We start from the raw sequence: 19,821 nt of genomic DNA on the forward strand, positions 1-19,821 counted from the left end.
AAAAATTAGAGATTCTAAGTTTAACTATTACTCCAACGCCCACATAAAATTCAACATCTTGTCACTATCTTTTACTTTATTTTTCTTCTTTTTGCAAACCTCTATCTGTTTAATAGATTTTCAATATAAATAAAAGAAAAACGAAATAAAGTACAGTAATAATCATGTTAGTCTAAAGCCGAGCCGATTAGTCGAAGATACCATAAGCTGATGAGCCGATTAAACCAGGGGTAAAATAGTGAAAGCGCGTTATGGTTATGATTGTTTATTAGCACGATGATAATTATCAATCTACTTCAAGAATAATTTAAGATTTTCTTTTCAAAAAACAAAATATTATTGCAGATAAAAAAAATACTCCCCTGATTTGTATGCAGACTGCTTCCATTATTTAATATTTCCATATTATTATTGTTTTTTAAGAATGATATAGTATAAAAATGTGAACAATAGGGCCCGTTTGATAAGGTAGTAATGCCTAGATATAGATACTTATATGACTATTTCTAAGTGTTTGATATCATAGTTAACCTATTATGTCAGCCCGTGGTTTTCTCTATGGCCCATTCGAGCCCGCATATTTTTTCTTAAAATACAAAGATATGCATCTCACAAATTTGGTCGGATAGCATTTCTACCTCATTTATTATGATTTATTAATACAAAATCTAGACAATTTTTTGTCTACCAAACAACAACGAAAAAACCTTCATCCGAGTTTATCTTGACACGAAGCCCGCATTTCTTATCTTATTTAACAAATCTTGTTATATCTCATCTTTCTTATCAAACGAATATGTACTGTACATAGACACAATAATAACAAGAGATTGAGGTATAAAAGTGTCGATGTGTTTATGAAACAAAATTAAAATGAACTTTAAAAATTATAAATAGTAGTTGTAGACTTGTAAGAAATTTTTTAAATGGCCCAAATTTTTAAATAGTAGTAGTGTCATATGTGTTTGATATGCAAGTGGATAATAAGGTTATTTGGATGAACCTCATAAGTTTTTAATTCCATCGAACTAAAATCATGTGAAATTAATTTAAATGTCAAAGTTCATTATTTTTATAACCAACTTTTACAATTTGTAAAAGATAACATATGTGACCAAAAGTTAGTGTTTTATATAGGCTAATGCTCTTTTTAACATTCCAATTATATTTATAATTTTCATGTTATTTCAAATAATTTATTACTCCATATTTTAAAATTTAGGGCCATTTTCCAAATCACACCAATTAAAAGTTCGGATCATAAATTATTACTAGTGCAAAGTATTATAGAAGTGAAAATGTTCAAAACCTTATTGAGATATCGTGTTTAGACTATAAAATGATAAAATATAATGAAATCATTAAATATTGTCAAGTTACTAGACAATAATAAATCATAGTCATATCACATATGCATATTTAATCAAATGCATAATTACATTACTCTTTCCAACTCGTATGACCATTAAATATTAGTACTACACAAGTACATACAATAGTGTTTGCACATGTACGTTCAATATACAATTTCATAATGCCAAATCCAATATATGTATAACGCCATTTTAATAAGATGTCTAAATTTCATATTGATATTGGTTTTTAAAACTATGAACTTTGATATTTTCCTATGAATTTTAGAATTAACTTAAAAGATCACAAACATTACATTATGTTTATTTCACAATCTAACCCAAATATAATAAGATATATTTGCCAAAAAAAAACTTATTATACGTTGCAACCATAAAATTTGTGTTTGTGACACGTAGGATAAAAAGACACGTAGAAAACCATATTGATTTAATAGTGTCAACAGAATAAAGGAAATGCACGAAAGTAAGTCGAATAAGATGATTGATCTGCCGTGAAAAATAATACAGTAAACAAAAATGTAAAATATATAATATTTTAGAATAAATTTAAAATTTGTAAAAAATACCAAAATTTGACTAAAGTTTGTAATTTAATAGACCAATAATAGTATTGGGGTCACTTTTAATGAAAAAAGTAAAATTAACCTTACTAGATCCACTAGTAAAAAGAAACAAACGAATAAAATAATTAATGTCTTGACTAATGATTGAATAATAGTAGTTTTACTATTGAAGTTTCATTTATTTAACTATGATAAGATCTCCAATGATTTGTTCACCTCTTGCTATTAATAAAGGAGTTATAGATAGACATGAGTTGGAATATAAAAAATGAAAAGAAAAAGTTAGGATTAGAGATTGAGGTGAGGTGGTTAGGAGGGTGCCAAATGCGTTCCGACCACATTATGTCAGTTGGAAAGAGGGCAGTGTGCATGTTTCTTGTGACTTAATGGTCAAACTCCAACCCCCTTTCTTGTTTTTTGCCCATCCACTCCACTCATTTTTTGTTACTTAAAACTCACAAAACTAATTTAATTAATCTAATGTTTCTCAAATTTCCAATTTTTGACCAGTAACAATTGTTCTTAGGACATGTATTCTGTATGAAATAGTAGTATGTTGATATGAATGCCATTATTTTCTCTTATAAATACGACGAGATTCGAGCTTTTGATATCCAAAATGCCAAATTAATTAGTATGGTTGAAGTCGGGTGTAAAAATGCAATGGGATGAATATTGAACACTACAATCCTTATGCCGTTATGCGAGCATGGTATATTGGAAACAATGTAATCATCATACTATTTCTTTGGCTCAAGTATAAAATACTCTAAATCTGACAAATAAAATCAAACCAAACAAAAATATTAAATATGATTCTAATCTTTCAAATTAAATTTCTTTATCTTCGAAATTCTGATCTGGCCGGATTGGTTTTGTTTTGAAATAATAAAACTCCCAAAATTTTAAATTTTACTAGTACTCCACTATTTAATGCATAATACGAGTACTTTATTTAAATTAAATATTTTATTTAAATAATTGTAATGTAATATATACTGTAACTTAAATTTTTTATTTAGGAGTGTAGGACTTTTATGGGCCTAGGTGTATTTAAATTGTGTTGAAACGATAAGTCCAATCATTTGTTTATTTGGGACACGGCATTTGATATTCATTGAAAATACAATTCAATAAAAAATGAAAAATTTATACTACTTCTCTGTTTATTAACAAAGACTTTTAAAAAACTTAGAATTATGACAATCCAACTAGTTAATAAGATGATGGGCTTTAAATCAAATCTAATAAGGGATGAGTTAAAAATTGAGGTACTCCCCCGTTGCATTATTTTTTGGCACAAGTTTAAAGAAAATGAAAATTTATTAGTTAACTAAAAAAATAAAGTAAGATGCACAAAAATGCTGAGAGAAAAAAGCAAAAGAGAGAGCGAAAAAAAAAATGACTCACTTAACTTAAATCTTGATCCATACTAAACAAGAATAATTATATTGTAATCAATTTTTTTGTTATGAAAAACACTCAATGATCAAATTTAATTTAGTCCAACTGAAAAAACAAAACAATATCTAGATTTAAAACATCTAAAAAGGATTTAAGTTTGAAACTAAACATTAATGCGTTAAATAGATAAAAATTAAAAAGGAAAAAGAAAAAAAAAGGAGGACAAGAAAGAGATCACTGATACGCTGTCGTTTAGAGGCCGCAATAATCTTAGGGTTTATGCTTAGCTCTCTATAGACAAAATCCAAAATCTATTTCTCCATTTTTGATATGGCTCTTTGGAGGCAAATCCAGACGGGAAGCAGCCGATTATCTTCATTTTTCACAAATTCAAATCATGTATCTGGAATTGCGAATTTCTCAACCAAATCCAGTCATTACATGGGTAAGAAATTGCAAGATGCTTTCTTCTGATCTTATTTTTTTTGCTTGTTCGATTCAGTTTCAGAAAATGAGCTGCAATCGCTTTGATTTGAAAATGCAGTGAAAGTTGGGATTCCGGAGTTTTTGAACGGAGTGGGGCGAGGATTAGGAAATCATGTGGAGAAGTTGGAATCTGAGATTGGAGATTTGAATAAGCTTCTCGTCACTCGAACTATTAAGCTCAAGCGGCTCGGGATCCCTTGCAAAGACGTAAGAGAAATTTCTCTCTTTGTGTACGTATTTTAGCTTGTGTCTTAGTTAATGTGGGTTTTAGATGGATTGTGGAAATTGATTTTGGTTTTGTAAAGGGTTAGATATATACTTAAGTGCTTATTAGATCAATAGCCGAAGCTAGGGCTGCTGAAAATAGATAACTGGTATTATCATCATAATGCCTTTTACTTGGTTCATTGCTTTGCTTTCTTCTCTTGTTTGAGAATCTCTCCCTGAAAGATGCACTGGTGTGCTTAGCCTATGCTTTTATAGGTATTCGTATCCTTGTTACAGTTTGGGTGGAATAATCCCACCTCTTGCATTGCATTACCGCTTCTCTTGATCAACAAAGGTTTTATTGCCAAAATTGCTTATGTAGTCAGGTATTAAAATTGAAAGTTAAAATTATGTCTTTACAAACTTATAAGGATGTATTCGGACCTGATAATGGTTTTCCAAAGTCTTTTAGTAATACAGTATATGATAAATTTAGACCATGTTGTTCGCTTTGCTTTCTGTTTCATGACTATTGGTTCTGCCAGTAGAGCACTCTGTAACATAGGTTAACAAAACCATCATAATTGGAGCTGAAGTGAATATGCTTGATCATTGTAATTTTGCAACTGAAAAGAATTTGTCTAAGTCTCTAAGATATCTAATGAGACTCATGGTTTGGGTCGGGAATGTGGATACATGAACATGTGTACTATAGAGGTCTCAAGAAACCCCTCTGGTCCCATCTTTGCATGATCTGGGGTCAGTCCTACATGAACTATTTCATGTTGACCTCAGCTCGTATGATATGTTCGTATACTTTGAGCTCCATTTGGCAAAGATGGTCCCTTCTATTGTCATGTAAAGCCTTATAAGACAGAAGGCCATCTACTTTATTTAATATCTAGCTCAAAGAGCTACATAATTAACAAGCTTGACACAGTGATTTTTATTGACAAATGTTGTGACAAATATATGAACCATACTAGTTCGTTCGTTCATATCTCCAACCACAGACCTTTTCTTTACTGGATAAACTCATGGAAGAGTGTTTGGTTATTTTTGCAGAGAAAGCTGATACTGAAGTATGCCCACAAGTACCGGCTTGGACTATGGAGGCCTAGAGCTGAGCCCGTAAAATCTTGATGTTCAGAAGTAGCGGAAACTTTGGGTCTTTGCTGGACTTGGTTCTTTTGCTCTGAAACACTCTCTTAGGGATTTAGGGTTTATGTTTTCTGAAAATCTGTTTGAGAAGTTGTTGATGCTGGTTTACCTCTGCACGGTGCATCTGGATGATCAATAACATCAAGCTGTTTATGCCAGTTTTAATGCTTTCTGCATTTGGAGATCCCCCCCTCCAATAATTATTCCAATCGTGTGATCGATTGTGCTTTGTTATTGTGTAATCGTCCCTCGAGTAGAAAGTAGAAACTCATGTGGAGAAGTTGGATTTTGAGATTGTGATGGAGTTAGCGGGTCGAAGATCGGATAAAAATCGCCATTGACTGGCTAACTTCATCACCTAAAGCCTTAGAACATTCTTTAATTGGTTAATACAAATAAAGAGCTTTTTTTTTTTTATAAAAAAAAATTAAAATAAAGAGATTAAGAATAGTTTCATTATGTAATACTAAGTTGATCTTCTAAAACAGAAATAGTAGTAGTAACTCTTGGCTGTAAAAATGGGATGGAAAGAGTATTTCGACTTTTTTGAGCCCTAATTATAGCAAAAAATTAAATCGACAGAAAATAAAGAAAGAAACACGATTTTATTTTTAGCTGTCGAAATAAAACGCGAAACGTATATATCCTCTCATTTCAGTGCGCTACCAAAAAAAAAGGGGAAAATCTGAAGAAATGGCTATGGCTTTCTCTGCATTGCTGAAGCGAACGTCGGTGATTAACTCAGCGATCGGCGGTTTCCAAGCATCAAGGGCATTCGCGTCGGTTGCAGTGGGCTCGGACTTGATATCGGCCTCATCGGATGTTTCCCTCCAGAGAGCTCGCTCTTGGGACGAAGGCGTCTCATCCAAATTCGCCACCACTCCACTCACAGACATTTTCAAGGTTAATTCATTCCATCCGTAATAAATGTGGTGAAAATCATTCTGTTTTTGTAGGGTTTTCGAGTGGATTACTTGGAATTCTAATTATTTTGTTTTTTTTTTCAGGGCAAGAAAGTTGTTATCTTTGGGCTTCCGGTGAGTTATTCGGATCGATTTCTCCTTTTCTTTTGATTATTCATTCGTGTGTTTAGGTAGCATTGTGATATTTATTTAGGAGATTAGAAATTGTTCATTCCGGCTTTTATTTTAACATAGTTTGTGATTGATTTAGTTTATCGTGTTGAATTGAATCTTTTACATTTTGAAGAAATTCATTAGATATTTTTATACGTCAATGGTTTGAATGGGTTTATCCCGTGAAAGTCACTCAAGTAAATGGCTCAAATGGGAAGAATAAAAAGATTTCATTGGGAACGATAATCTTTATATTCTGTTCATTGAAGTATATTATTAGAAGTTCAACTCTTTAAAATTTGAATCTGTTAAGAAATTGTGTATGCAATCTCTCCTGTCAATATATTAGGTGTGATAGTAGCATGAGGCCGAGTTCGTTTTAGCCATCATTTTTTCTACTATTATTTTGCCTTTTCTTAGAGAAAAAGAGGGTAATTTAATCTGTTTCTCTGCATATTGATTGAGTTTGGTTTTACACCCTTAGGGAGCATACACTGGAGTGTGTTCGGCACAACATGTCCCTAGCTACAATAGAAATATCGACAGCTTCAAGAGGAAAGGAATTGATTCGGTTATATGTGTAGCTGTCAATGATCCCTATACAATCAACGCCTGGGCTGAAAAACTTCAAGCTAAAGAAGCTGTAAGTTTCACATTTACTGAATAAAACTTTGTTGCTTGAGAAAGATGAGCTGTTGATAATGGTGTCATATACTGATTTCATCTATATGGCCTTGTGATTTAATGATTTTGTTCGATTTGTGGTTTAAGTATTTGGTAATGCCGTGTCTGAATAAATGCTATTTGCCTTTGCTATCTATTAGTCAGCCTCATTAGCTAACGAATTTGGTCCCTTTCTATGGCAAGGGCCTTTATCTCGGGCCTAAAGAATAGTTGATCTTTCATCTTATGCTCGTGCTATTGAAGAGCATATTGACTGTGTTGGGTCTTCATCTTGTGTTGTTGCAGATTGAATTTTATGGAGATTTCGATGGGAGCTTCCACAAGAAGCTTGACTTGATGATAGATCTATCCGCTGCATTACTTGGACCTCGATCCCACAGGTATTTTCACTATGTGGCTGTGCGATGATATTCAGTTAATCCGGTTGGTTCTATTCCAAAAATCAGACCATATCGATCCATCTTCACTAACCTTTGCGCTCTTTACATGAAGGTGGTCGGCCTATGTGGATGACGGCAAGATTAAAGCTCTGAACATCGAGAAAGCTCCTTCCGAGTTCGACGTTTCTAGTGGCGATGTCATCCTCCAACAGATCTAAGGCAGTTGTTAATTGTTGGACTTCAGATTTTGCCACATATTTTATATGTGCATTGTTTACTCATTCTCAATAATGATGTCAAATTACTGAAATTTAATGCTCTTCCTTTTTGCTATAAATGGACTTAACAGTCCAAATTATTTGAAAAATCATGAATTTTGGTCATATCCGTGGAGCTTGGATTAGTATGCAATTATCATGATGAGAAAAAATTTCATTGTTACATGTAGTATATTGTTGATGTTTTATATTAAACGATGCCGCTTTCTTGATGAACAGGCGTCTTTGTTTAACTCATTACGGTGTCAAACCAATTTGTTGTTACGAACTAAATCTATTATTCATCGTTTTTTTTATTGCGTTATAAAATTATGGGACATTCTATTTAATTAAAATTCCTTATTCTTCCTGTGATTTGCCCATTTAATTTTATAAAAATTCAGGCAGCAAGTCTTTGTCGTGGCTGTTGGGCCAGCAAAATCTTGCTCACCAGCTCAAATGCTCTGTCTATATATAATATATTCTCATTTTTTTTGCATAAATCGATTTATTATTCACTTAAAAACTAGAGACCAGTATTTTTTAACAAGAGAAAATTATTGATGATAAAATCAAAGGTTAGTTTTTTGTGAATGGTTGGTTAATTTGATTTACTCGGTCTTTATTTATGAGATTCAGTCGGTGGAACTTTAATTCGAACATATATTTAATACTCCTACTACATAGTAGTAGTAATAAAAAAATCAAGAAAAGGTTGATATCGAAATTGACATGCTAACGAAAAGACGCCGTGCGACATTTTCATATAATCACAAATCATAAACCCGTGTCCAACAAATTACAGTACAGAAACTCAGCTCAGCTCCAGCCTCCAAGTCTTCTTTGATGGCGTCATTCTCGCATCTTCTCTTTCTCTCTCTACTCTTTCACTCTGCTCTATTCATCAAATGCGACGGTAAGAATTTCCACACTGTTCCTGCATTGCAATTTTTCAGTTAGGTTTTTCTCTATATGAAAGTTTCTAGTGATTAATAGAAATGTTAGCTAGAATTTTTTTCGGAGATTTGAAATTGTAATATTGTATTTTCTCTCATGAGTTTTTGACTTAGTTGGTGGGTTATTGGATTTGCATTGTGAGGAGACTTGCATTGCGATCCAGCTATTGCTATTTCGATTGATAACCGCTAGAGTGCAGATTGATTTTTCTTAGGGAATTTGGACTGTAAAATGTTATGCAGAAGTGGAATCTTCAGTTCGGTTAATTTCCATGATTATTTAATATTTCAATCTGAAGATCTTAAAGTTCTGGACATAGATGTTAAATGATCAAGGATAAGATTGTGTTTGTATATTTGCCTTTGAAGTTTGGTATAATGAAAAATTAAAGGCGTTGCTTTACTCGAACGCTATTAGTATGCTAGATCTACCATTTCTTCCTTCTGATGCAATGATGATTTCTCATTACTTTTTGCAGTTCCTAAACATTGAAATAAGCATCTTATTTTATTGTTATGGACTTATGGATGAAGATTTCAAACATCATTTGAACTATTTATTGCTTTTGGAACTTTATTTAGCTTGTTTGATGGTTAGATTAGTAAATTTGAGGTGAGATTTTATTGAGATGGGTCATATATTATAGATCAAATACAACATCACCCAATATCTCTCATCTCTCAGAGCTAAACAACTTTCCCAATTTCAGTTATAGTAGGAAATGGTTGATACCTATAAGGTATGGTAGATGTAATGGGATAAGAAGAAATTCATCGTGCGATTTTGCTCAAATATATCAAGAAGTAGGTAAAGATAACTACGTTGTCTGACAGATTGGTGAAATCTTGTTGATGCATGTTAACTCTGTGTTGGGATTAAGGTTTCTACACTTCTGAGTTCTACTGAAAATCCATGAATATTGTTGTTTGTCATCCCTTTCTGTGACTTTCTAGATTAATGACTATAAGTTTGATATTTGATGCTGATCTAAGTCGAGTGCTAAGATTTTTGGTGTCGTTTTGTCATATGCAGACGAGGAAGACAATCTTCTTCAAGGGATCAACCAGTACCGAACATCTCTAAACTTGACGGCTTTAACCAAGAGTGACCGAGCAGAATGCCTAGCTAGTGAAGTCGCGGATCAGTTTAAGAAGCAACCTTGCACCAACACTACAGGCGCCAACACCGTGCCTGGAACCGAACCTCAGATTTCCAGCTTCCCTAACCTCCTAACGAAATGCCATCTGAACGTCACCACCACTAGGGACGGGCAGATAATGCCAGCCTGTGTCCCCAATCTCGATCCAACCCTCGTGCTGTCCAACTTCACAAAGTCGCTCTACTCTGGCTATCTCAATGACACCAAGTTCAGTGGTGTTGGGATTGGCTCTGAGGACAACTGGATTGTTGTCGTTCTGACTACAAGCACACCTGAGGGTAATTACTCACCGGGAACTAACGAGAACAACGACGACGACAATGGAGCGGCAGGCCTCAGCCCGATTGGCGCCGTGGTGCTTCTGCTAGTTGGTTTGTTCATGTTGATGTAAACTTGATTGAAGAACAGACAATACACCGGCACGGCGTATATTGTATCATTTGTTTGAGCGAGACATTCTCTTACGATGTAGTCATATATGGAATTGTGTTTCTCTTTTCTTTTACAAACTCATAATTTTTCAGATGGGAGAGTCGAAGTCCTTGTAGTTTGTGTTTCTTGAGATATCTCGATTTGACTCAACTCGTTGTTGTTTTTATTGGAATATTTACACTTAACAGACTACTTTGTTTCTCTGTAAACATGTTTTAGTGGCAACATCATTTTGACATATAATTCAGTTTAAAAATGAAAAAATTGTTAAATATATACGTATTACAATGTGAGCTTTCTCTTACTCTTACTCGTTATCTTTGAATGGTATATAAACGTAAAAAAAAGAGGAACATAAAAATGGGAATTAAGTTATAATCCAATTTTGTGTGAACAGTGAGGTAAGGGACAAAGGAACCGAGGATATTCGGTGCCGGCGAATAAATGATCTATACGCATTTTCCCTTATGAAATAATAGGGGAATATAAAAAAGGAATGGACCGTATAGGATCGGGGGATTTGAACCCGACGTGAATCGAACACGCAACCTTCTGATCTGGAGTCAGACGCGCTACCATTGCGCCACGGATCCACATGCTATTCATGCCACAATATTATTACATATTATCGACAGCCGCAAGGAAAGAAGTGAACTCATATGCTGATTCCCTCACCGACAGATACCCTTTGCATACAATTATGTTTGGATAAGAAATTGAAATCCATTTAGGTTGCAGTAAATGAAGCCAACTCAACACAATCACCAATTCACCATTATACAGATTTCTTCTCATTGTTCACCAAATCTACCATCAACATTGATGCAAATGCACCACTTATTGAAGAGGACACAATTAATACTACTATAAACCCTATTTATCTGCTACTTTGCACGAGTTGAGACTTGTCTTACGAGCTTCTTACTATAAAAGGAAATAATTCTATTTACGGATATGATAGTTCTTAAGTAGTTGGATGCAAGCCTTTTCTCAATTTTTTGAGTTTGTATATGTACTCATTATAATAATGGTCTTTGCCAAACATATAGTAGTATGTTTCTCTTAGGCTAGAACAACTCTTAGACAAATGCGAAAACTCGGCCTTCTTTTCTATATCTCATCTAGTTCATTAGCTCGAAATGCCATGCATCCTTTGTGGCAACATACCTTTTGAATGTAATATATAAAACTACATGCAATACATGTATGGTGGTGCAATATTAGAGCAATGTTGAAAGAAAAGATTTGACAGCATTTAACTATCTGGGCTTTCTTTAATTCTCCATTTTATGTTATTGATTTCCATATAAGTGTTGCCAAATATTTAAGCTAACAAGTCTAATTTTGTTGGATTTGGCTAGAATTCTATATAAAGACATAGCCTTTTCTGAGGATGAGCGGGAGCACATTACATTAGTCATCCAGACCCATGTGTATTACTCCTACTATATTGGAGTACTGCTTAAGGATTTAAAAAAGAAAAATTGCAATCACCACACAAGAAATACTAGCATTAGTTTGAAGACTTTAGACTCATACTCATAATCTTATCACTACAATTCAAACTCACAACTATTACAACCGGAATTCAATTGTGGAGTGGCTCAACCTTGATCAGATTCTTCATGGGATCGAACTCGAAACAGAGGATTTTTCTAGAACCACTAACAGCAATGTCGTATGAGAGCCGGGTTGCTTTGAGGAATGTGGACTAACCCGCCCCAAAAGCTATCCACCCCTGCCACATAGTCAACGACACTGGTGAAGTGCATCCGCCCGCGTACTCTAACGATATCTCCTTCTTGTCGAACAAGCGACAAGCCACAGCATATTTCTTAGGAATATGCTGCAATTTAAGAAAATAATCATAAAGATTCATGCCTTTGAAGACACATAAACAGTGGTGGAGAGTGGAGGGATTCTTACAACTTTATAGCAGCGGTAGTCCTTGAGCACAATAATGCAGCGTGGAGGACTGAAGATGGTCTTCTCCAGAGCAGTGACTCCATACACGGTCACCACAAAGGTGGACTTATCAACGCAAGAAAAGACGAGCAGCTCGAAGATTTCAAGGCGCACGTCTTCACAGAATTTGCTCCATCCTTTCTCGAAGAAGTAGTGATCCTCTCCTTCTATCTTCACCCTCACATTCCATGTATTGTTGCAAATCCTCAGCTCAACTTGTTTTGGCAACATTTTGCCATGCTTTTGCATGAAGCCTTGAGGCAATCTCTATACACATTACACACCATGAATGATACTAATAATAAAGGAAGACAAAGACGAAGACAAAGAAAGTAAAAGATAGTAAAAGAAAGAGTTACGAGATGGGAAGAGAGCTCCACCAAGATCTTGTAGAAAGACGGATTCTTCCCCTCCATGGACGTTTTACTCTGAATCATTTATAGTAAACAATAAAAATGTATAAGTAATTGTACATGAAACTAGAGCAACATATATCCTAACAAAAAAGTGAAACAATTAATATTGAATCACAACAACTAGACACTCAGAATTTGTTTGGTACTGTACTATCAATTATCTGAAAAACTTTCAGTCTAATGACTCAAACTCAAATGGATACTACTTTTCAATATTAAACAACAAATTCAATTCATAACATATTTTTAGTATATTCTTATTATTAATTTCTCCTAATAAAGTAAATATGAATAACTTTAGAAAAACAAACTTTTGTATAATTAAATTGAAAAGAATAGATATAAGGAAAAACTAATATCACCAAGCAAGTCAGCCATGAAGAAGCTGAATAACCGATGCTGGAGTATTCTGCATAATTCTAGTCTAGGGAATTTTTTTAAATTGAAGAAGAATTCGTATTTGGATTATAATTCTAATAAATCAATTTTAATGATAGTCTAGAAGAAATTCTGAATATTTTAAACTAGCTAGCCAAACAGTAAATAGCACAGAACAAAATCACATACATATCTTTTATAACAATATTAATGTTTATGGTCTTCTTCTTCCTCAAACCATTTCACTTTTCTTCAACTATTTCAGAATTTCTAATTTAGTCCCTCTCAATCATTCAACTTCCAATGATTAGTCTTATGAGATATTGGTTTTGTAAAGCCTAAAGTAGATGGTTTTCAAAAATTTCAAACAAAGTACAAACTAAAAAAAAAAAAAAACTGAACTAGGGCTTAAGCGCCTCCCTCATCTCACGTATGTCACATGCTAATATACAATGTTGCAAAAATTCCATCTTTCATGCTCATAATTAACAAGTTATATTACACAAACATTCATGCTTCAACACTTTTCATGCTTCACAAAATATAGTAAGAGTAAGACAGGTGAAGAACATCTCATAATGCTTGAATGTTAGCTTTGAAAGCTTAGCAACATGCAAAGAAGATAGAAACAACAACCTTTGAAGAACTCTTCAAATCCAGCTCTCCACTTCTCCTCTCACTCTCTCTCTACTCTTAAGGTTGCAGTGTTTAAATGTGAAGCCAATGGGGAGGTATAAATAAGTGAGTAATAAGGAATTATAGCTAGCAGTAATGTGTAATAAGACATATTCTTTCCTGCTTTTCTATCGATTTCTTCACATTTCCATAATTAGCATAATAGCTACTGCAGTCTGTAGATTCTCAGCTAAACATGTTTTGAATTAGAATGTCGACATATTCTTTAATACAGGGAGTACTAATTAAGGTTATTGTGATATTATAGAACTTCCAAAATGAAAAAAATGACTCTACTATTATGGAATAGAGGGAGTAGTAATGTAGTATATTATCGTGTCATGCAATCACATAATCTTCATGATTACATCAAAACTATTTAAAATTATTTGTCCAAAATAATATTTGGAAGAACTATGCAACAATCCATTAAATTTTGAGAAAAAATAGTCATGGGTATGAGTTTGAAAAATAAGTCAATATTTTTATTCTAATTCATCACTGTTTTTTGCAAAATAAAGAATTTACTATTTATCCTCAACGGCAGACCTTTTTTACATACCCTCCTTCAAATTAACGAAGTCGCGCGCATTTTGCTAAAAACAGAAAATAACTGATCACATCTCAACCCAACCGCCTTCACCTTCGCCTATATATCTTCAACTTCACTTTTCTATGATTATTCAATTCCCACATTTTTCCCTCTGATTTCAACCAAGATGGCCTGTAACAAGACGTTTTTGCTGCTGCTGTTGGTTTGCGTTGTAAGTGTGGGGCGCTGCTCCGCCCAAGAACCGGCCGACCGTGTCGAGCCCCAGTTCGACAAGGATGATGATTCTTGGACTGGTTGGGCCTACAACAAATTCTCCGAGTAAAACAAATCATGCATACTCTTTATTCTCTTCACATAAACTAGATATATTCATTTTTGATTGAGTCGTAATCTTGTTTAGGATCGGGCTTGTTGATTCCGACAAGGCCAAGAATGTCGCTCACAATGTTGTCGAGAAAACATCCGAAGCTGTCTCGAGATCCGCGGACACCGTGAATTCCGCTGCACAAGGTATTATGTCATTAGCATGATATCGTCTGCTTCAACTCAAAATGTGAAATTTCACGTCGTAAAATGCTTTATATTAATCTATTCGTTTGATAATAAATATCTCATTTTTTATCAATTCATATTTTAAGAGACTGTTTGACTTTTAAGTATATAAGTACGTAATAATAAAATGTCAGTGAACTGAGTGAATGAAATGTGGGGTCCACTTGCTAAAAATAGTAAAGATGAAATGAAAATATTTATTGACGAACGAACGGAAAAAAAGAAAAATGGTTAATGGATGGAGTAGTTGCAACTTTGCTTATTCACTTGGTTAATTTGGGCAGAATCATCAAAGTATGCATCGGACGTGGTGAGCAGCACATCTCAGAAGGTCGGCAGTGCCAAGGACCAGGTTTCGGAGAAAGCCGGTGAGGCCGTGAAGAAGGCGTCCGAGATGGCTTCCGGTGCGAGTGAGGCCACGAAGCAGAAGACCAACAACGCGTACGAATCCGCTTCGGATTTGGCACGTGAGGCCGGGGACAAGGCAGCGGGCGCCAAGGACGATGTGAAGGACAAGGCTAATACCGTGTATACCAAGGCCGGAGAGGCGGCGCAGAAAGGCAAGGACAAAGCTGCGGACGCCAAGGACGATGTGAAGGACAAGGCTAATACCGTGTATACCAAGGCCGGAGAGGCGGCACAGAAAGGCAAGGACAAAGCTGCGGACACGTACGGAGACACCAAGTTTTCGCTGGGCGAGGCTTTTGAAAAGGCGAAGGGGTCGATCTCGGATCAGGATAAGAAGAGGTTAGAGGAGGCGCAGGAGAAGGCTAAGGGAAATTTGTCACCCCAGGATAGGCAGAAGATGGAGGAAGCGAAGGAGAAGGCGAAGGAGAAGGCAAAGGGGTCAGTGACGGAGGAGGATAAGAGGAAGTTCAATGAGGCAAAGGAGAAGGCGAAGGGGTCGGTGTCAGAGCAGGATAAGAAGAAGTTCGAGGAGGCGAAGGAGAAGGCGAAGGGGTCGGTGACGGAGCAAGACAAGAGGAAGTTCGAGGAGGCGCAGGAGAAGGCGAAGGGGTCGATGACAGAGCAGGATAAGAAGAAGTTCGAGGAGGCGAAGGAGAGGGCTTCACAGGGGATGAAGGGTAGCAGTGCATCTATGTAAACAACATGGTGGTTGATGCTGGTTAAGTGAGTACTTCTTAAATGTGTTGCTGTTCAATAAATATTTTGGTTTGGTAGGCTAGCAACAAAGGTTTTTAGGACCTTGTTGCACTTTGGTACAATACATATGATGTATAGTTGTATAGTTGTATATAGTTTTCATGTGATCATAAAGATATCACATTCAATAAAATTACAGTAAATGTTTCTTATATTCGTTAGTTGTAATCTCGGACTTTCCAGTCCGAAACCACCATCACTACTTTCCGGTACAGCTTACAAAAAAAGATGAATTGAGTAAGCAATTAAACACTAAATCAATTCCTGGTTTAAATAAGCTACTTCCCAGATTGATACCAATTCAAATTCTCCACATATCCTAGCTTCCATCAACTCTACAAAAATCTTAATACATTAGAGTTGTTTAAGCCAAAATAGCAGTATATAGCTTACAAATGTAACATTCAAACTCTGTGCTAAGATTCTAGTCTCGATTCGAGCTGGAATTTATCAAGCATCTCATCCCATTAGAGGAAGCAAAGAACATCACCAGACTGGCGTTTCGTAATCACTGGTTCCAAATGCATGCCCTGAAGAAGATGAAGAAAACATTAAGTGGAATAAGGAGAACAATTTGCTTAAAACTAATCAAACTTGAAATGGACCGATTACAAAAGTCCAGATAAAGAACACCTCCTATGTTTCAGCTTCATTACATAGGAATATGCAAAACTTTGGAAAAGTTCGTAAACAGATATCGGGAAGGGGGGAGAAGTATCTTTCAAGTTGAACCTAGCATTACTTCAGCCTATAATCATATTGCTCCATTATAGAAACTAACGAAAGGTAGTATAACAAAATACAAGTAAAATCAAGCAGCCACACAAACAAGTAGGCAAAATTTAGGTCTGTCATTTATATCCAACAGTGCAACATTCTTATGTAGTGTAAAGACTAATATCGGTGTGAGTGTCATGACCTGAATTTCTTGTCCTTCAGAATTATAAGTTGGGAAATTTTATCGTTGACAAAACTTTTTAAACCTTGAATTCTCTCATCAATTAACTGGTAAAACAAGAGAACGACTGAACGAGGATCTGAGGCTTAGGCCTCACATGTATTAGATGAAACCAAGGGGAGGGGCAGGGGGATTGACTGAGCTTATAAGCTCCAAAAATGTTTAGGAGCTTATAAGCTTTTGAAAAGTGTCTGACAAGAAAATACCCTAAACTTATAAAGTTTTTAAATAAGCTCCAAAAAGCAAGGTTCGTCAATCTCATCTTATTTATTCATATTCTTATAAGCAACAATAAATTTACATAGATAATCCTACTGTGTATTCCCATTATCAGCATATATTTTTCCCATTTCATCTCCTTCCAATTTTCAATTTTCTCTTCATACTACAATTTCTCTCTAACTGACTAACTGGCAACTTATAAGCTCTTGAAACATTACATTTTATAAGTATAAGCTCTTGAAACATCTTATAAGATGTTGGAACTTAAGGTGTCTAAAATAAGGTTAGCCAAACACCCCGCGAGCTATAGTTCATGACTCCCTGTCAACAATATAAGATGAAATATCCTTGAAATTCCCTATCAACTTCTCAATTAGCTTAATCAAGCAAAGCAACCAAAGTAGCAAGAAAGGTTTTCAGTATTCTCAGATCCAGAAAACTGAGGTATCACCGACACCGAGTCATTTGTGCGTGGGTTTCATCACGCCAATGTTTCTTGATTATTCCTAATCAATCCAATAATCAACTCTTGTGTTGTGCCAGCAAATTCTAAAAATATAGAATAATTAGTAGTAATATGAAATGCTTTATACAGTAGAAGGCTTATCTCTGAGGATATACACATATCTGCATCTATGAAAACATAATGAGCAGGGGCATCATGTTTCATAATGAAACTTTCTCAACCTAATTTATAAAGTGCATAGTCTGCTAGGGTGATGGAATGGGTCCATTCCGTTTACAGCATGCAGATAGTACAATTCAAAATGTAGACTCTTAGGCAGAGGCCAGGAAAATTCTAATGTCAACATTTCAAAGAATAACTGCTCAGGATTGTGAATTGTTCATAAACTGGAAGCACATAACTATTTCAATTTGCATCTCTCATTACAAAAGAGCACGCAACATAAAACATAAGGTCATTAGCCAAGTAAAAAACAGGAAAAAGATATGAGCATGGCCAACAACCATTTTCCAGCAGAAGAGAGATTGGAACTGGTCACATAAACAAAATCATGGTTCGGAATTTTGATTCTGCAGAGTCCATCACACAAGTCTCAGATTTCGAAAGAGAATAAAAATCTCTGCATGTCTAAGGTTTACAGCACCATGAACCTCAATACATGCTACACAAGGCTTCTGTTAACTCCTTACTGGAAAAGCCAACGGAAATTAGTTCATCCGTGGAGACATGATTGTTAGGAACCTCACATTAGAGAGAAATTTTGCATCTCCAACTCTAAGCTATCAATCCATTGCACATACGGAACCCAATTCTGCACCCCAAACTTAAAACTTTGATGAAAAACAATGTGAGTTTCATCACATAATATCAAGCTACAGCTAAATGATATACATATACACATGGAAAAAGCTAACCCCAAGTTCCCTCAGTTCAAGCTTAATTTTTAGTTCAGAAAAAGGAATATATGATATATTAAGCAATTCATTCAAAGTACATAATATAAACAGAAAAGAATAGTAAATAACTACCCAATACTGCCCATGCCATTAACTGGTTCCACAAACTGCAGCTGATGCTGATGCTGATGTTGATGCCCATCCTGATGTGGCTCTATCTGCTGCAGTGGCTGCACAGCACCACCATCAAGCGGCATTACAGAACTGGTAGCTGGGGATCCCTTCCCTTCACCGAACCGCCACATGTACCATGCCCCGACTGACCTATAAGGCCTCCACTTCTCACACAACTGCTCCATCTGAGAAGGCCGTGGCAACTCCTCCAAGCCATACAAGCACTGCACTCCTTTCCTAACCCCTAAGTCGCTCACCGGCAAAACATCCGGCCTGTGCAGTGAAAATATCATAAACATATGGACCGACCACGAACCTATCCCCTTCACCATCGAAAGCATGGTGAACAATGACCGATCGTCCATCTTCACCACCGTTTCATCCGATAAAATCCCGGATTTATATTTATTCGCGAGGTCGTACAAGTAGCTAGCTTTGCGGCCTGAAACCCCAATTTGCTTGAGCTGCTGGGTAGAGAGAGCAAGGACAGAATCAGGGCAAATTACGTCCTCTCCGCCGCAGAGCGAAACGAAACGAGTGTAGATGGAAGTTCCAGCTTTGTAGGCGAGCTGCTGATAAAGTATACTCTTGGTGAGAGCGAGGAATGGGGGGTGGTGGGACTCGAAATGCGGCTGTGGATGGGAATCAATCAGTGGGGCCAGTAAAGGATCAGCTGCGCGGAGGTGTCGGATGGCTGATTCAATCTCTCCGTCGGCCGACAAGGGTTTGATTATTTGGGGGAGAGCGTGGGAGACGCTACGCCGCCGGTTCTTGGCGGAGGCGGGAGTAATGGCGGCCGGATTGGGGGCTGAAGAAGGCGAAGCGGAGATGGAGGAATCATCGGTGGCTAGCTTCACAGCGGCGGTGGTCTGAGCCGATAGTTTGCGGATTTTTTGGGGGCGAATTGGAATTTTGGAGGGATTGTGGTGGGAGATCTCGGTGGGGATGGGGTGGGATGCCTCGGGTACGGAGGTGGCGGGGTGGGGATGAGGGATTTGGTCGGAATTGGGTGGTGATGGTTGGGAGTTGGAATCTGGATGCGAATTGGGTTTATCGATTTGGGATTCTGGTTTAGGTAGGGCTTCGATTTGGGTGTGAGCCTGCTCACCCATGAGAATCGTGGAGGGGGTAGTGAGGGAGAGGGTGTCGGCGGCGGCGGCGATGGTGGTGGGGATTATGAAGGCGAAAGAGGGAAACTTGGTATTATTTGGGGGAGATTGCGGTAAAATTGCAGTTTTTAGTTTCAGGAAATTATTACCT

General features: G+C 36.2%; 5 protein-coding genes and 1 non-coding gene across 7 annotated transcripts; 4 read left to right on the forward strand and 2 right to left on the reverse strand.

The window, feature by feature from the left end:
- Positions 1-3,600: 3,600 nt before the first annotated feature.
- On the forward strand, positions 3,601-5,355 carry LOC125205458 (uncharacterized). 2 transcript variants are annotated; one of them, XM_048104401.2, is made up of 3 exons: positions 3,601-3,788; positions 3,888-4,059; positions 5,102-5,355. In XM_048104401.2, the coding sequence occupies exons 1-3, from the start codon at positions 3,674-3,676 to the stop codon at positions 5,109-5,111; spliced, it is 297 nt and encodes a 98-aa protein (XP_047960358.1). In that variant the 5' UTR covers positions 3,601-3,673; the 3' UTR covers positions 5,112-5,355. The 2 variants fall into 2 exon arrangements, with proteins under 2 accessions (XP_047960358.1, XP_047960357.1); XM_048104400.2 differs by having other exon boundaries at positions 3,609-3,788; positions 3,888-4,036.
- A 495-nt stretch (positions 5,356-5,850) lies between these two features.
- Positions 5,851-7,704, forward strand: PRXIIF (peroxiredoxin IIF). Its single transcript, XM_048104397.2, has 5 exons — positions 5,851-6,100; positions 6,205-6,234; positions 6,758-6,916; positions 7,243-7,337; positions 7,450-7,704. Exons 1-5 carry the CDS (start codon positions 5,891-5,893, stop codon positions 7,553-7,555), a joined length of 600 nt encoding a protein of 199 aa, XP_047960354.1. The 5' UTR covers positions 5,851-5,890; the 3' UTR covers positions 7,556-7,704.
- A 613-nt stretch (positions 7,705-8,317) lies between these two features.
- LOC125205457 (putative GPI-anchored protein At5g19250) lies at positions 8,318-10,334 on the forward strand. Its single transcript, XM_048104398.2, has 2 exons — positions 8,318-8,510; positions 9,584-10,334. Exons 1-2 carry the CDS (start codon positions 8,441-8,443, stop codon positions 10,099-10,101), a joined length of 588 nt encoding a protein of 195 aa, XP_047960355.1. The 5' UTR covers positions 8,318-8,440; the 3' UTR covers positions 10,102-10,334.
- A 329-nt stretch (positions 10,335-10,663) lies between these two features.
- On the reverse strand, positions 10,664-10,735 carry TRNAW-CCA (transfer RNA tryptophan (anticodon CCA)). The gene has a single exon. It is a non-coding gene; the product is annotated as a tRNA-Trp (tRNA).
- Positions 10,736-14,263: 3,528 nt separating this feature from the next.
- On the forward strand, positions 14,264-15,999 carry LOC125205736 (uncharacterized). Its single transcript, XM_048104826.2, has 3 exons — positions 14,264-14,447; positions 14,530-14,639; positions 14,966-15,999. The coding sequence occupies exons 1-3, from the start codon at positions 14,296-14,298 to the stop codon at positions 15,784-15,786; spliced, it is 1,083 nt and encodes a 360-aa protein (XP_047960783.1). The 5' UTR covers positions 14,264-14,295; the 3' UTR covers positions 15,787-15,999.
- A 91-nt stretch (positions 16,000-16,090) lies between these two features.
- On the reverse strand, positions 16,091-19,784 carry LOC125205735 (uncharacterized). The gene is made up of 2 exons (XM_048104825.2): positions 18,520-19,784; positions 16,091-16,375 (listed from the first exon to the last, which is right to left on the reverse strand). The coding sequence occupies exons 1-2, from the start codon at positions 19,671-19,673 to the stop codon at positions 16,354-16,356; spliced, it is 1,176 nt and encodes a 391-aa protein (XP_047960782.1). The 5' UTR covers positions 19,674-19,784; the 3' UTR covers positions 16,091-16,353.
- Positions 19,785-19,821: the final 37 nt, after the last annotated feature.

Source organism: Salvia hispanica, chromosome 6, assembly GCF_029641045.1.
Source record: "Salvia hispanica isolate PSC_SH4W2 chromosome 6, Shi_PSC_v1, whole genome shotgun sequence".
Taxonomy (NCBI): domain Eukaryota; kingdom Viridiplantae; phylum Streptophyta; class Magnoliopsida; order Lamiales; family Lamiaceae; genus Salvia; species Salvia hispanica.

Coding starts and splice junctions, on each gene's coding strand:
- LOC125205735 (XM_048104825.2), bottom strand. CDS start 19,673: ATGGGTGAGCAGGCTCACACCCAAATCGAAGCCCTACCTAAACCAGAA. Junction 16,376..18,519: donor AATGGCATGGGCAGTATTGG/GTAGTTATTTAC, acceptor CATCTTCTTCAG/GGCATGCATTTGGAACCAGT.
- PRXIIF (XM_048104397.2), top strand. CDS start 5,891: ATGGCTATGGCTTTCTCTGCATTGCTGAAGCGAACGTCGGTGATTAAC. Junction 6,917..7,242: donor AACTTCAAGCTAAAGAAGCT/GTAAGTTTCACA, acceptor GTGTTGTTGCAG/ATTGAATTTTATGGAGATTT. Junction 7,338..7,449: donor CTTGGACCTCGATCCCACAG/GTATTTTCACTA, acceptor CTTTACATGAAG/GTGGTCGGCCTATGTGGATG.
- LOC125205736 (XM_048104826.2), top strand. CDS start 14,296: ATGGCCTGTAACAAGACGTTTTTGCTGCTGCTGTTGGTTTGCGTTGTA. Junction 14,448..14,529: donor GCCTACAACAAATTCTCCGA/GTAAAACAAATC, acceptor AATCTTGTTTAG/GATCGGGCTTGTTGATTCCG. Junction 14,640..14,965: donor CGTGAATTCCGCTGCACAAG/GTATTATGTCAT, acceptor TAATTTGGGCAG/AATCATCAAAGTATGCATCG.
- LOC125205458 (XM_048104400.2), top strand. CDS start 3,674: ATGGCTCTTTGGAGGCAAATCCAGACGGGAAGCAGCCGATTATCTTCA. Junction 3,789..3,887: donor CAAATCCAGTCATTACATGG/GTAAGAAATTGC, acceptor TTGAAAATGCAG/TGAAAGTTGGGATTCCGGAG. Junction 4,037..5,101: donor TCGGGATCCCTTGCAAAGAC/GTAAGAGAAATT, acceptor TTATTTTTGCAG/AGAAAGCTGATACTGAAGTA.
- LOC125205457 (XM_048104398.2), top strand. CDS start 8,441: ATGGCGTCATTCTCGCATCTTCTCTTTCTCTCTCTACTCTTTCACTCT. Junction 8,511..9,583: donor TCTATTCATCAAATGCGACG/GTAAGAATTTCC, acceptor TGTCATATGCAG/ACGAGGAAGACAATCTTCTT.